This window comes from Hesperophylax consimilis, chromosome 9, assembly GCF_061612785.1.
Source record: "Hesperophylax consimilis isolate HC1 chromosome 9, BYU_Hcon_1.0, whole genome shotgun sequence".
In the NCBI taxonomy this organism is placed as follows: Eukaryota; Metazoa; Arthropoda; class Insecta; order Trichoptera; family Limnephilidae; genus Hesperophylax; species Hesperophylax consimilis.
The window spans coordinates 31,683,620-31,699,511 of record NC_142844.1 but is presented as its reverse complement, the minus strand read 5'-3'; the positions used below and the strand labels follow the sequence as shown (position 1 = coordinate 31,699,511).

The 15,892-nt window shown below is 32.1% G+C and overlaps 2 protein-coding genes across 6 annotated transcripts in view; one reads left to right on the top strand and one right to left on the bottom strand.

The window, feature by feature from the left end:
* The first annotated feature begins 203 nt into the window (after nucleotides 1–203).
* LOC149421243 (aminoacylase-1-like) lies at nucleotides 204–13,145 on the top strand. Of its 2 annotated transcripts, XM_089635435.1 has the most exons (11): nucleotides 204–278; nucleotides 7,316–7,439; nucleotides 7,857–8,026; nucleotides 8,137–8,308; nucleotides 8,722–8,868; nucleotides 9,088–9,158; nucleotides 9,237–9,353; nucleotides 11,956–12,051; nucleotides 12,474–12,607; nucleotides 12,797–12,995; nucleotides 13,108–13,145. In XM_089635435.1, the coding sequence occupies exons 2-11, from the start codon at nucleotides 7,346–7,348 to the stop codon at nucleotides 13,132–13,134; spliced, it is 1,227 nt and encodes a 408-aa protein (XP_089491561.1). In that variant the 5' UTR covers nucleotides 204–278; nucleotides 7,316–7,345; the 3' UTR covers nucleotides 13,135–13,145. The 2 variants fall into 2 exon arrangements, with proteins under 2 accessions (XP_089491561.1, XP_089491560.1); XM_089635434.1 differs by having other exon boundaries at nucleotides 12,797–13,118.
* A 68-nt stretch (nucleotides 13,146–13,213) lies between these two features.
* Nucleotides 13,214–15,892, bottom strand: part of mv (lysosomal-trafficking regulator mauve) — an 83,365-nt gene continuing 80,686 nt past the window's right edge. For all 4 annotated transcript variants that reach the window (XM_089635905.1, XM_089635907.1, XM_089635908.1 and 1 more), the window contains one exon: nucleotides 13,214–14,877. In XM_089635905.1, the coding sequence (XP_089492031.1) occupies nucleotides 14,745–14,877 (133 nt within the window). In that variant the 3' untranslated portion in view covers nucleotides 13,214–14,744. The remainder of the gene's footprint in view (nucleotides 14,878–15,892) is intronic.

Here is a 15,892-nt window from a genome sequence, read left to right as displayed (position 1 = left end):
CTTAAAATTTACGTACTTAAGAAATTTGTGCTGAACTCTTTCTATATTATTGGAGTGAACTTTATATAAAGGGGACCAAATAGGTGAATTATACTCCAATTGACTTTTGACTAATTAAATAAAGAGGGTTCTCACACAATCTATGGACTTAAAATCAGTTAAAGTTCTGCAAAGGAAGCCAAGCATCTTTAAATCCTTATTAGTTATACAGTTGATGTGAGCAATGAATGACAAGTTTTCATCGAATATTACACCCAAGTCACGAATTTGTGACACTGGTATTAATTTAATATTATTTAATGTATATTCATGTAGGTATATGTTATAACGAGTTTTGGAAAATGGTATTACTTGACATTTCTGAATGTTTAAAAATAAAGCATTTTGTTCACACCATTGATGAAGCTGTTCTAAGTTGGTCTGTAAAATTTGACAATCGTATACATTTTGTATTCTTTTATATATTTTTAATAGCAGAACTTCTACATCATTAAATTGGTCAACAATGTCATTGATGAATAATAAGAAAAATATTGGGCCGAAGTGGGACCCTTGAGGAACCCCACTATATAAATATAATTTTTAATTCTTTCATTCTCCCCAGGGTAGGCACAGCTTTTCAGTTTTCATGGACATGTCCATATACCAAATAATACCAATAGAATACCACATAGACTGGGCCCATAAGGGCCAGGGGTATAAAACAAATTGCGCACGGAAGTGGGTGTGGGGGGGGGGGGCTTCCCTTCCTTTCAGTGATTTGTCAATAAAAGAATCTGACAGTTTATAGGTAACTCGGATTGTAGTTTTACTATTTATTCTTCAAAAATAAAATCTGCTTATGAATAAAAACCTTCACTGCAAATCCTAAATTGGGTGAACAAAAGTTTGGTTTCATATCGCGGCTCACTCCAGCTTGCCACAAACTCCTGGGGTTTGTCATCAGAAAATAAAAACAGTTTAATGACACAGATGCAATCATAGCCGTGTTCAATGGCGTTAACAGAAGAATGCTGGAGTATGCTAATGGTGTATGGACTCCTCACCTAACTAAATATATAAATACGGTGGTACAAATCCCGAAAAAGCAATAATTATAAAGTAAAGAATAAAAAGTAGTTGTGATTTTTTGACATCAGTCATAAAATAATGAAAAATTGATACTCATTGAAAATATTTTTTTATTGTATTTAAAAAATATAATAAAAAAATATTAGTTACAGACTCCGAAATTTTTTTTAAGATGTTCGAAGTTTTGTCTATCGGACAACTCTATGCAAAATCGTCTATTCTTCACCTCTTCAAATACAAACTACATATCCTTTTACTATCTCAGTCCTCAAGAATAAACCGGTCTTCAACGAACCTAACAATCAACATCCCGCTAAAGCACACGACCCACGGACAAAGATTCTTTAACTACTACTCCATTAAATTGTAAAACTGCTCCTTGAAAAAACCTGCTGATAATTCACCAAGCCATCAACTGAAAAAAAAAACAGATCACGGACTGGATAAAATCTAAAGGAACACTATTTTTCCAAACCTATTTACTCCAAACCAAACATAATAATTAATTTAGTATTTAAAGTATACAATTAATTGTAATATAACTTCTGTTTTGCTTTTTTCTCCTTTTCAGCTTAACTGCTCATTATGTTCACTTCGTGTATATTTCTTAATTTTCTTTTCATTACTCATATATAATAACAATAACAAGCCAACAATAGTGAAGATTTATCCAAAAAACTCAAACCCATCAAAGGATACGGCCAAAACATCAGAGACTGCTGTACCAAACTTTTAGAATTGCAAACTACTCTTCCATTACTCCAAAACATTGATGTATTTCTTCTAACTGAAACCTGGCTTGATCCTGATATTCATACCGAGGAACTTGGATTTTCATCTTACAACACCTACCGCCTTGATAGAAATCCAGCAGCTAGTACTAAAACCAGAGGAGGAAGAGTTCTCATATCCATTTCAAAATCAATGCCATCCACTCGATTACTATGTAAACATTTAGACGTGGAACAGGTATTCGTATTATTAAAAAATAAATCAAGTACAATTCTCCTGGGATGTGTCTACATTCCTCCTGGATCCAACATCACAGTCTACAGAAACCACATTGATGACGTCGAAATCTTTAAAAATAAATATCCGGATGCCAGAACAATTTTATTTGGCGACTATAATACCCCTAGCATTGATTAGACGAATAAAGACTCTTGTAACAACTTTAGCGTGCAAGAAAATGCTCGCGAATTAATAGATATGATGAACTTACTATCGCTACATCAAGTCAATCAAGTCTACAATAACAATAATAGACTGTTGGATTAGTGTTCTCCAGTGATCTCTCAATTCATGTTGTTAAATCAGTTTATGAGCTCCTCCCCCTAGTCACCACCCCGCTGTAAGCATAAACATTATGACAAGTAACTCACTAGATGACACAACTATTTTGCCTAACCTTACTTATAATTTTTCTAAAGCTGACTATCCTAACATGAAACATTATCTTGCTAATGAAGACTGGTCATTTTTTCACCTCAACAATAACAAAAATATTAATCACAATATGGAATTATTTTACACAATTATTTTTTTTTTTTTTTAAACATACAACAAACGATGTTGTATTCCCATTAGTTATTAAACTCATTAAGGGATCGCCAATTGGTAGTTTTTAAATAGAAGAGTAAAAAAAATAAAAAAAAGAGTTTTGTACAGAAAAATTAGACCCAACCCAACCCAATGTGCAGACACAATGTATGAAGAAAACATTTCACAGAAGCAACATACAGACACAACATATGAAGAATCACTTTACAGATATGTCACAAAAAATTGTCTAATAAGACTTTATGAATTATTATAATCACTCATTTGATTTATGTACTGTTGGTGTCAAAAAGTTGAAAAAGTATCCTCAGTGATGGACTATAGAAATGCATAAAAACAAAATCAGGAAAATACATTAAAAAGTACGGGCTCAAAAATAAACAGACCTAATACAAGATGTTTTACATTCAAAATACATGAGAAGATAAAAAGCCCATCATCTCTGGATGTACAAAGTTTGGTATTTGGAGATAATTAGGACGGCTATCAGAACAGAGTTTGTACCTACTTATGACTCGTTTTCCAAATAACATTTGAAAAAATAGGATTTCAATATATCGTTTCGAGATTTGTTAGAGGCATATACCTGTCTTAATTCTTCAGGCAATTTGTTATAGTTAGTGTAGGCAATATATTCTAATGATTTCAGTCCGAACTTTGTTGAGTGTATTTTTGATATATGTAGTTTGTTATGTTGTCGTGTATTATATTGGTGAACATCGTTGTTATAGTTCAGTTTTATATTTGTGTGGGTGTTACACTGAATAATATTTAAAATGGTGTTTGTTATCTCAAAGCTAGGAACCATCTTAAATGGCAAAACAAGTGCGTGACGGTAAATATCTTTAACAGGTATCATTTTTTTGGTAGCAAAGCCCCAGATACTCGAAAGATATGCCAAGTGGGAGTGAATCATAGCATAGTACAGGGCTTCCCTAACTGTGAGTCGCGACGCCCGGGGCGCCGCGGGATCATCCCAGGGGCGTCGTGAGGCAATCTTTATAGCGTCTTCCACACGCACACTTCGGAGCGACTGAGTTCCGCGCCACTTCAGGCCGCCACGCAGAAAAGTCTCACAGTGAACTGAAGTCGCTCTGAAGTGTGGGAGACGCTAATAGGTTGGCTGTCTGTGTTGATCAGCATCATCAGCACTGCAGAGTTAATGGTTTTTCCATGTAAGCCGTGAGTCAATTAAAAGTCCTAGATACTTCGCGACATCTGTTTGTTCCAGTTTGTTTATTCCCAGGGAAATGTTTAGGCATTGTCCTTTCCTATTCCCGAATAGCACAAAGTGAGTCTTTTTAATGTTAAGGCTAAGTTTATTGATTCTTAACCACTCGGCTAGATGACCCAAATCCCTTTCCATGTCTTTTTCCATTTCGTTTAAATTAGTATTATGATAGAATAATATTGTGTCATCAGCATAAAATTGAAGGGTACCTTTCAACCCCCATTTTGCAATATCATTTATATGAATCAAAAATAATAAAGGCTCGAGAATCGAGCCCTGTGGTACACCACATGTTATATTTCTATGATCACTTGATTCTTTCCCAATAACAACCGAAGAGCACCTACCCGTAAGATAACTAGATAAAAGTTTTAGATTGTTGCCCATATTAATAAGGCCATTGAAAAATATGTACCACTTTCACACTTCAAAGAAGCAAAGTTCCCAAAATGGTTCACAAAAACTTTAAAGAATCGAAATCCCTAAGCGACTACAAGATATTTCAAAACTATAGATCTCAATGTCAAAAAATGTCTAAAATATCGTACATTAATTACATAAATGGAATCGAAAATTCTATACCTTCCAATATTCAGAACTTTTTCAATCATGTTAACACTCTCTAAGAAAAAAAAAAACAAGGCTTACCCATCTCAATGCATTTCAAAAAAAAGAGTAGTACTGATATGAAAGTAAAGGTTAACTATTTTGCTGACTACTTCAAAAGTGTTTATGACGAAGATATCCCAGACAATTACATCCCACCTTCATCCATTAACGAGACCATACAAATCCCTGCCATATATATATCAATATAAACAACGTTAAAACTAAGATTAAATCCCTAGACAAAAAAAAAAGGTCGGAACTGATAATGTGCATCCCAGTATCCTTATAAATTGTATTGATTCACTGGCTGAGCCGATTTGCTTATTGTTTAATCATTCCCTTGATACAGGTTGCTTCCCTAACATTTGGAAACGTAATTAACATCTGTAATTATTTAATTAAACGTAATTAATTCCCTATATTCAAAATCCGACACATATATTCAAAAAGGGCAATAAATTTGATATAACCAACTATAGACCAATATGTAAGCTATCCGTAATACCGAAAATTTTTGAAAAACTATTACTTGATAAAATTTCACCTTATATTAACCACCTCATTGTTCCGAATCAACATGGATTTTTGTCGGGCAGATCAACTTTGTTAAATCTCTCATTATATAAAAACTATATATCGAACGCATTAGCTAATAGAACACAAGTCGATTCCATATTATACGGACTTTATTAAGGCATTTGACAAAGTTTGTCATAAAATTCTCCTCGTCAAACTATGTAAGCTCGGTATCGATGGAAAACTTTTAGACTGGTTCGCAAGCTATCTAACTGATAGAGTTCTACTAGTAAAAATCAATTCGTTCCTTTCCAACCAATTTATAGCTACAAGTGGTGTACCACAGGGGTCTCATTTAGGCCCAATATTGTTTTTACTGTTCATAAACGATATTGTTAATGTATTTGATAACGATATAAATGTATTACTTTTTGCAGACGATTTAAAAATATTTAAAACAGTATAAACCGTTGAAGATTGTATCAGTCTACAAAATAACTTAAACAGGTTAATTAATTGGTTCACTCTAAATAAACTATATCTCAATATAAATAAGTGCCATTCGATAAGATTTAAAAAAATAAGTCAACCAATTATTTATTCATTTGAACTTAATAACTCAACCCTTACCTTTGTCGAAGAAATTAATGACCTGGGCATCATTTTCGACTCTAAATTAAACTTTATATCTCACATAAACTCAATTAACAATAAGGGAATGAAAATGCTCTGATTCATTCTTTGAAACTCCAGAGGCTTCAGAAATATTTCAACCTTGAAAATTTTGTATACATCTTTAGTTCGAAGTAAAGTCGAATATAACTCCTCGATCTGGTCCCCCCATTATAAAATACATTGAGATTCAATACAAAAAATTCACACAAAAAGAACACTCGCTTGTACCTAGATTACATGAAATTAGTAATAGGTACGCAGATGTAGCGGATCTGTTTAACTGCACAGAAGCTAGGTACAAAAAGGCTTTTCTTGACCCGCCTCGTTCCTATGTCACTGATTCTATTATGTGTATCGATATTATGAAAACATTATTTATAATGAAGTTTACTGATATGACAGAGAAGAACATTTGATGACAAAGAAATTCATAAATACTACCAAAAAATAAAACATTCTTCTGATAAATTTTAAACTTTTTCCACATCTTTATTTTTGACCGTTACCTACCAGTTTCAGCCAATCTTCAATCTTCAGCCAACCATCTTCAGACTGGTATAATTATTCCTTAAACTATAGTTTATATACACAATATTTAGGGGAAGGGGTTATAAGGGATGGTACCCAACATACAATAATTTTATTATACATTTTTCACTGCTGAACTTAAGATTATTTGGTTATTACATCATCAGCTTAAAGGCATAATTACAATGGTTTTATAGATTTATTTACTAACTAACCTGACAACCTACCAATAGGTGAAAACAATAAATTCAAGTAAGGTATTCCCTAAATAAAAAGTAAATTATTTCTTCGCAAAATAGAGTTGCCAATCTGCAATCCCTGGGGTGGCACTGGGTGGTAGAGGTGGGTCCTATGAGTACTTTTCGTTACTGGGTACAATGAGTACAGGTACAAATAAATAACCGTGACAAAATACTCAAAAGTATTTAATACCGACCTGAGATTCAGAATAAGTAATTTCTAAACTGCACTCACATTAATTCTACCCACATATTCCCCACAAATTTTCTACGTAAACTTGATTCCCCCATTAATTATTCAAAATCCATGGGGGGGAGGGGTTGTTACAAAACTTCTGTGAAAAGAAATTCCCCACAAACAAAAATTAATATGTGATTCCCCACAATAATTTTTCAAAATCCATGGGGGGTGGCTAAGGAGTTCCCTGTCGAAAAATTCCCCAAATTCCCCCCACCAAAAATACCTATTAAAAATACCCATTAAACATATCGATCAAAAATACCTATCAAAAATACCTGGTAAAAGTACCTGGTAAAAATATTTAGTCCCAGTATAAAAAACTTTGTATTTTAAAAAAAGTGAGTATTTTGGGGATTTGTCACAAGTACAAAGTATCGCATGAAAATACCCAGTAGTTTTACTGGGTACGATAAATACGCATCACCTTTACTGGGTGGCACTGTATTGAGTTACAGGATGTTGTTTCCGCGGTTTTGGTTTAAGTGTGATTGGTTTATTTATGGTTTAAGTGTTTTACTATTGATTAGAATGATTAGGTTTATGATGCACAGAGATAGCGAATTGAAAAATATTCTGTGGTATACGTGGTAAATAATATTTGCTATATATATTTGATTAAATGCGAAATACACCATAAATCATTAGATTACATACAGAAACAAGTAATAATTCAAAATGTCAACTCTAAGTGATTGGGAAAACAATCCAGCGATACAGAGGTTCCGGGAATACCTCAGAATTCCATCTGTTCATCCGGATATTAATTATGGTTTGTAAAAAATTTTTTTACTAAATTGAATGTACCATCGCGTAGTCACTCAGAATATAAACAAAAAAATATATATGTTTATTAACCGCCTTGAAAAATGATTTCCCAACATATTTATTATTACGCTCAACATGCAGAATACTTTGGTTGAACTAATGGTTGAAAACATGTTTTATGAATGTGTAAACCAGGCAGTGAGTTTGATTAGAGCGTAATAAGTACAAATGTTCCATGGCAACTCAGAACAGTGGCAATTCAACACACTTTTGGAATGTGATATAAAGTCATTAAAAGTAATGAAAAAAAATTAAAATGGCCTAATAACTTAATTTAAGCTTGTTTTTTTTGTTTGCCCGGTTACTAAATACAACATAATAATATTGAGCAGTAAAAAATTGAACTGATTGGTATTTTCAGATGATTGCATTACTTTTCTGAAAAAGCAAGCAGAACAGCTCGAGTTGCCTTACAAAGTGTATTCTCCTGCGCCTGGAAAACCTATACTAATAATAACATGGGAAGGAACAGATCCATCATTGCCATCAATACTTCTCAACTCCCATATGGATGTAGTTCCTGTTTACCCAGTGAGTTTATAAAATACTACGACATTATTACCACAAAAAGTGTTCTGCTCACCACTTCTCTAATACCTTTGAATCAGCAACTATTGTTATCTGTTAATAATGATTTTCAGGACAACTGGCGATACCCCGCTTTTAGCGCCCACTTGGCTGAAGATGGAAAAATCTATGCCCGAGGAGCCCAGGATATGAAGAGCGTGGGCATGCAATATTTGGAGGCTGTCAGAAATCTTAAAGAAAACGGAACTCGCTTTAAGAGAACCGTCCATATTTGTTTTGTTCCCGGTAAGTTTGGAAATTCAAATATGTACTCACCTATATAGGTTGAATGAAACAGTCAAGGTTTTAGATCCAGAAAGCTTAAACACCACAAGCTTCTCTGTGACCGGGAAACCCTACCTGTCGTGTAGTGGCAGTTTTTCTTAATAGACATTTGTGTATGTGTCGACGATGGTACAGAGGTACAGTGGCAAACCCTTAATCTAATTAATCATCTATATCTGAGTCTTTTAGAGGAACCAGTAGGCTGCCGCACTACACTTTCAGCATTCCTGGCATGTGTTGTTACCATCCCTTCCAGCAGTTGATTGATAAGATAAGTTGTAATATGCTGAGAAGAAATATTATTACTGTTTACTTCGAATTTCACAAAAGTTCTAAGCTGTTCAACAAAATGAGGGTGAAAGTAATGTTTTCAGAGGAAGAGAAAGGTGGAAGACAAGGAGTACAAAAGTTTGTTCAGATGGATGACTTTAGGGCTCTGAACATTGGCTTATCACTAGACGAAGGGGTGGCTAATGCTGGAGATGACTTTCTGGTATTCAATGGAGAGAGGAGCATTTGGCGTAAGTTTTATGCATTATCTATTATGTACATATGTATATCAAATAGCTGTTTATGAAGACATGACACCATCAAGTGAATCAAATACTTGAATCGGGTCATAAGATTAACTCATGAGACAGAATTGTGTGGCGGTCTTTCCTCTCTTCCTGAAATGGCGTGATGGTTAGGTAGTTAATTAAATTAGCTGTTCACTATTGACAAGATTTCAATCATTTCAGATCTGTCACTTATTTGTTCTGGGCAATCTGGTCATGGTTCTATTCTACTGCCAAATACTGCAGGGGAAAAGGTTTTTATAAAAAATCTTACTTTTTTACTATGTCATTGGAAATAATAATAACATAATAAATGCGTAAAACTCTTTTAGGTGCGGATAATAATAGATAGATTTATGGATTATCGTGCAACCCAGAAGAAAAAATTGGACGATAACCCTTCATTAACTATTTCTGACGTTACAACTGTCAACCTGACAAAAATATCCGTAAGTAATTGTACCCTGTTTACTTATGCAAATATTCACAAGGGTAAACTTAAAATTATTCATAAACTGCTTGTTCATAGATGGCGCTAATTCAATTATTTTAGGAAAAACACTTTTTACAAGTTATGCTTTAAAATATTATAGTTTGTTTGCGCCTGTACCATGGAATAAAAAAAAAACACTAGAAGTGCCTTCCATATAAATTTGAATGGAAACAAATGTTTCATTTAGCCTAGCGCTCCGTCTCACTTATACTCGCCTGACATTGTAGATCTCCATCCCATTTAAATTTCGTTAACACAGTTTTATATTGGAAATTTACGCCTCAATTAGGCAAATATTTGGATCACGAAAACCCAAGGCACTTCTTGTGTTATTCTATATTCTATGGCCTGTACATGAATATATTGTTTTGTCTGTATTAAAACTCAATTCAAGAAAGGCGTACAAATACAATATAGTATCGGTGATTCAATCCAATATTTTATTTGTATATTGTATACAGGGTGTATCGGCACGTACCCGACAAACTTTAACCAGCTATTCCAGCATATTTGGAGTAAAAAATCTTATGTGCACTTTGCTGTCGGGTAACATTTTTTTTTAATAAAAAATTTACTATTCACATTTTCACCACATGTCACCACTGTTTTATCCTTTGTCAAAGTTTGAAAACCCATCTGGCAAATATTTTATTCGAATTCCGTTGAATAATGCACGTGTGTACCTATATTGGCGCACTTCTACAATCACAACGAAATGGCACGGCACCATTCGTCTCATTTTTAACTATTATTATTTAGTGTGTGCGAATGAGCGAAGACGCTTTTTGACATACTTGCTTATAACAGCTGTTGAACACGAAACGCAATGCCAATGACAGTGATGTAGTGTGGAAATTTTTATTTTTTTTGTTTTTAATTGAAAAAAAAATGCTACCGGACAGCAAAGTGCCCATAACATTTTTTACTCCAAATGTGCTAAGGAATAGCTGATTAAAGTTTGTCGGGTTAGTGCCGATACACCCTGTATATTTGTACATAAACTTATTTTTCAATCAATATATCTTTAACTTTAAATACGGTCTTGTCATTGATGTATTATATTTAGATGAGACGTGAAGCGAAAAAAGGGTTCCGCTTTTTTACCTCCAACTGACCTCCAACTCTCCCAATGCTCTTACTAAAAATACCGAATCTGGTCTACGCGCATCACTTATTGCGTTCTAATAGTGGAACAAGTTTCGACGAGTTATTAGTATAAAGTATCGCCTCTAATTGTAGCTCTATGGGTCTTGTGGTATTCCTCTCATTTTGTCGTTGGATATTACCTCTATTGGGTTAGTTAAAGACAAAAATAAAAATGTCACTTTATCAAGTATGGTATTGTCTTCGTGTTGGCTTTGACAAAAAAATCTTTTTATTTATTGAAGTTTTTTGCTGTCCCCTATGGGTTAGCGACTCTCAAATGAAAGATTTGAAACAGGAAAAGATTCAGTCGCATCTAGGAAATTAACCCAGTACCTCTTCCTTGCCAGGGAAGTGATCTGACCACTGAGCTAATTCAACCGTATCAATTTACGTCATTTCCAACTGTATCATACTTCGACTGTGAGCTACCAACATTATCTTCATTTTTTTAACGTATATTTTTTTGTCGAGAATTGGCACCCTGCTCAGAGCACTTCCCCGGCAAGGAAGAGGTCCTGGGTCTAGTTCTTTTCTGTTTCACATCTTTCGTTTGCAATGATGGAAAATTTAAATTTGACGTTTTACTCATTCAGTTATTCCACAATAAAAAAATGAGTAATAAGTTACGATTGATAGTGGATATGGCAAGGTTTTGCTCAACACTCGGTTATTTAAATAATTTATGCGTAGTTGCTAACCTATATTTAAAACTTAATCTACGGCAAAACGTCAGATCAAAAATATGGTTGTGGAAAATGTCAAAACAAGTGAAATTGTGAACTTTGAAAAAAAGGGAAAATTAATGCAGTATTTTCCGTCTCCCCTGACTAAAAATAGTTGTATTTTATAGTAAAGAATAAAAAGTAGTTGTGATTTTTTTACATCAATCATAAAATAATGGAAAAATTGATACTCATTGAAAATATTTTTTTATTGTAATTAAAAAATACAATAAAAACATATTAGATACAGACTCCGAAATTGTGAACTTTGAAAAAAAGGGATCATTAATGCAGTATTTTCCATCTCCCCTGGCTAAAAATAGTTGTATTTTATAGTAATTAAGTTGAATCTAAGAGATATTAGAAAAAAAATATTTGGAAATCTTTTAGTATCTTAAAAGATTTGATCCTAAAGCCACACGTTTACAAATATTTTTTTGAAATAACATTTTGACTAAATTTAATTATGTATTTACGTCAGGGTAGATGGATAATACTGCATTAAAGTTCCAATTTTGGTCAAAGTTTCAAAATTTCATGTGTTTTGAGAGTTTGACCATGTTTTTTTTCTTGTTTGACGTTTTTATATTTACCGTGTCCAGCGATTCTAAAAGTTTACCAATATATTTGTAGCTTGTCCAGCGATTCTGAAATTTTACCCAAATAATAATAAGTACTGTTGTTTTTCAGGGCGGTGTTCAGGCTAACGTGGTTCCAGAAGCACTCACTTTGATGTTTGATATAAGATTAGCTGTGGATGTTGATCATTCTGAGTTCGAGAATATGGTTGATATATTAATATTTAATTCAGTCGGTTACATCAAAAAGAATAAGTTCCGTTATTTTACAATGAATGCTATTTTAACAAGTATTTGTTCCCCTTTTCCTTTTAAAAACAATTTTGTTTTAATTAAAGTATCCACCTAAAATACGGAAAAAAAGATTTTTGCAGATAGGTACTTACCTATTTTTTCATCCAAAATTAAATGGAATGTATTTCCATATTATTTTGAATACCGTTTTATATGTACAAAAATGCATTTAATTCATAAATGTTGCAGCTTCTACACCGTTGCATATTAGAAATAATATTATTCAAATTCTGAGTTGGTTTGATGAAATTGCGACCTGACAATAAGTCTAACTTTATGCTATTATTTTGTAGTTATATAAATAAATAATAATAATGTTAACAAATCTCATTTTAGATCAATGGCTGGTGCAAGGAGGCAGGTGAAGGAATAACTCTCGAATACGAAGAGAAGGATCCTAAAAACGGTATCACGAAGCTTGACAGTTCTAATTATTTCTGGGTAGCGTTTAAAAAAGCAGCTGATGATCTGTAAGCATATGATATTCACTTTGATTTCTAACAATTAATATGCACTTTCTATACAGTTTGCAAAAAATATTTGAAAACAATAGAAAAATAGCCATCACATTTTTGTGGGAAAATATTTGAGGTAGCCCAGTCTGCCCCTCCATCCTATCTTCCTTGATTATGAAACGCTGTAAGACTTTGTTTTCTCAGGAACATTACACTGAAACAAAATATATTCCCCGGAGGAACTGATAGTCGTCATATCCGCCTGCTTGGGATACCAGCCATAGGGTTCTCCCCCATGAACCACACCCCCCCGCTGCTGCACGACGATAATGAGCATATTCAGGCCGACATATTCCTGAAAGGAATTCATATTTACGAGAAGATTATAACTGCAGTGGCCAATGTAAGAACCAAAGCATGTCTTGTTTTATTTTATTTTAAGTATTCTACACAAAATTGAAAAAAAAAAATTTAAATGCATGTTGATTGAATGTTTTTATTTCTTTAAATTGCAGATGACAGCTGAGCATGAAGCAGAGTAGGTACACAATCTAAATAAATATCTTGTAATTTACTGAATGAAGATTATAAGAAAACAAATCATTTTGATTTTTTAATTTATTTCATACATTTTTAAATACATATCAATAATATTAATTTGTTTCATACATTTTAAATACATATCAATAATATTACAACTAGACATAAAAATTGTTAGAAAAAATATATAACACGATGCGAGAAACTACAGTCTGAATAAATATTATTTAGGCAATACATATCACACGGTTAATTCTACACAAAACAATTTAACAACACAACTTCTCATGGTTGACAGATAAAATTTAAAGTTTAAAATTAATAAAGATTTTAATACAATGATTCTTCTCCGAATTTTCAGGAATCCTATCTAGAATAAAAGAAATTATAAGACAACCTATGTCTTAGTATATCTATTGTATGATGCACAACCGTTTAGATAATTATCATGATGGATTCCACATCGCAATAAAGCCGCATCTGATTTAGTAACAATAAATTGTGTGAATAAGTGAAAGAAAATAACAAAAATACACAATAAACACTTACCTTATGATTATATGAGTATTGATTATTATTGATCTATGCATCCCATTTAATAAATACGATTATTTTGTAAGATTATTTCATCATGTCAAGAGCAAAAACTGTTTTGTCAAACTATTAATATTTTAATTAATAATTGATTTTAACTGTTTACATACATTTCTGTAAAAAGCAAACTTTTTGGGTAGGCAATTGCCAGTTCTCGGGAAGTGAGATAAACACAACATCGGGAAAAAATACTTAAAAAAATATATTAAATAATTAGGTTACCCTACCATTAATAACAAACAAAAGCCAAACAAAATAAAATATATAAAATAATTAGGTTACTCTAACATCAATAACAAACAAAATAAAATTACGTTAATGCTTACAATTACGATGCCCCAAAATATTTCTTTAAAATGAAAGATAATAGTGTACTAATGATGCATTCAAATTACAATTAAATAGTTTACTTTAGTCAGAAATAAAACAAGTTATCAAATACAGTGAACATGTTAGCTGAGAGGATACATGAAATATTATGTTAATTGGGTTGGCCAAGCTAGCAGAAGTTTACAACATTTCAATAGTTTACAAGTTGGGGGAAGAAAGCACTATTTATATTCTACTAGTTAACGAAATGCCATTTTAAATTGAGTACTAAATGCTAACAATGAAACCAATACATAATACTATTGTGATGGAGAAAAGTGAACACTATCATATTTTGCTGTTCATTTCTAGACTTTAACACAACACCAAAAAGCTGCAAGATAATATAAAATTATCAAGAAAATAACATTAATTAATAATAAACAAATTCAAAACTAATAAAAATATATAATTCACACATTATTGATTAATATTGTTGTTTTGACTAGATATTCCTAACATAGAAAGAATTTGCCATTCATTAAAGGATTCATAATGTTAAAATATTAATGATTGATGATTAGTATGTAAGTGTAAAATTATTTAATGGGGAACTTAAAATATAATATAAAGTATAATTCAGGATATGTAGTATAGTTAAAAGTCGCCTTCCCATAGCATGACTGTTCCGTCTGATCCAGAAGTATAGTTAAAAGATGGCCAGGGAAGTGAGGATACGGAAAGTGGGGGCTTTAGCTGCCGAGGTGTCGCCTTCCCACAGCATGACTGTTCCGTCTGATCCAGAAGCGTACAAGTGATGACAGTCATGGCTGTAGCTTATACTGGAAAATAAATTATATATTATTAAAGAGCAGAAAAAATGCAAAGTAAAAATCAAAAATTTGCGCATCAAAACTTGACAAAAACATGTCAAAATCAAAAATTTCAACACCAAAACATGACCAAAAATAAAACTATTGTATTAGGTTTAAGGGTTTAGGAAAAAATTCAAGAAAAATGTGAGAAATTTGCTGAATTCGCAAAAATAATTAAGATTTATGTTATTTTTGCATGTTTACAAGTTCTAGAACTTACTAGGACTTTTTAAAACTACTTCGAAAAATGAAAAGACTGTTTCTTTGTATTGAAATTACTTTTGCAAAACTCAAAATTATTATTATTCCTAAAATAAAAATCAATGAAAAAATAATTTGAATTTTTAATTATTTTTGCGAATTCAGCAAATTTCTTGCATTTTTTGATATATGCGTGTGTTCTAAAACACTTGTTTTTAATGTAATAAAATAATATTAGATTAGATAGAAAACGTTTTATTATTTTTATTTTTGATTTTTTTTCGCCAAATATTAGATTATATTTTATGTCAAACGCAATTGACATCAACATACAGCCAGATCATCAAACCTGGTAAGTGCAAAAAATTTAATTTAATATTAATTTAAAATATACAAAAAACACAGTAAAAACAATATATATATTGGTATTTATTATTTATTAACGCCCTTTTACATTTAGTATGTAAGTATAACGGGATAAATATATTAGTATAAACATAGCATAACAGTACATAAGTATAATAAAATATTAGAAATATTTCTAAAACTCGAATATAGTGCTCCTGTTGTGTCAGAGAAGTTTTTCGGTTTTCAAATAGTGGTTACATACTTACAAAAGGCACAATTTCCTCCTGTTAACTGCTTTTATAATAAAAAGGAAGGCAATGTATAACTAAGTATTTTTAAAAGTCTTACAGGAGGAAATTATGGCTTTTGTAAGTAACCATTATTTGAAAATGGAAAACTTCTCTGATATAACAGGAGCACAATATTTGAGTTT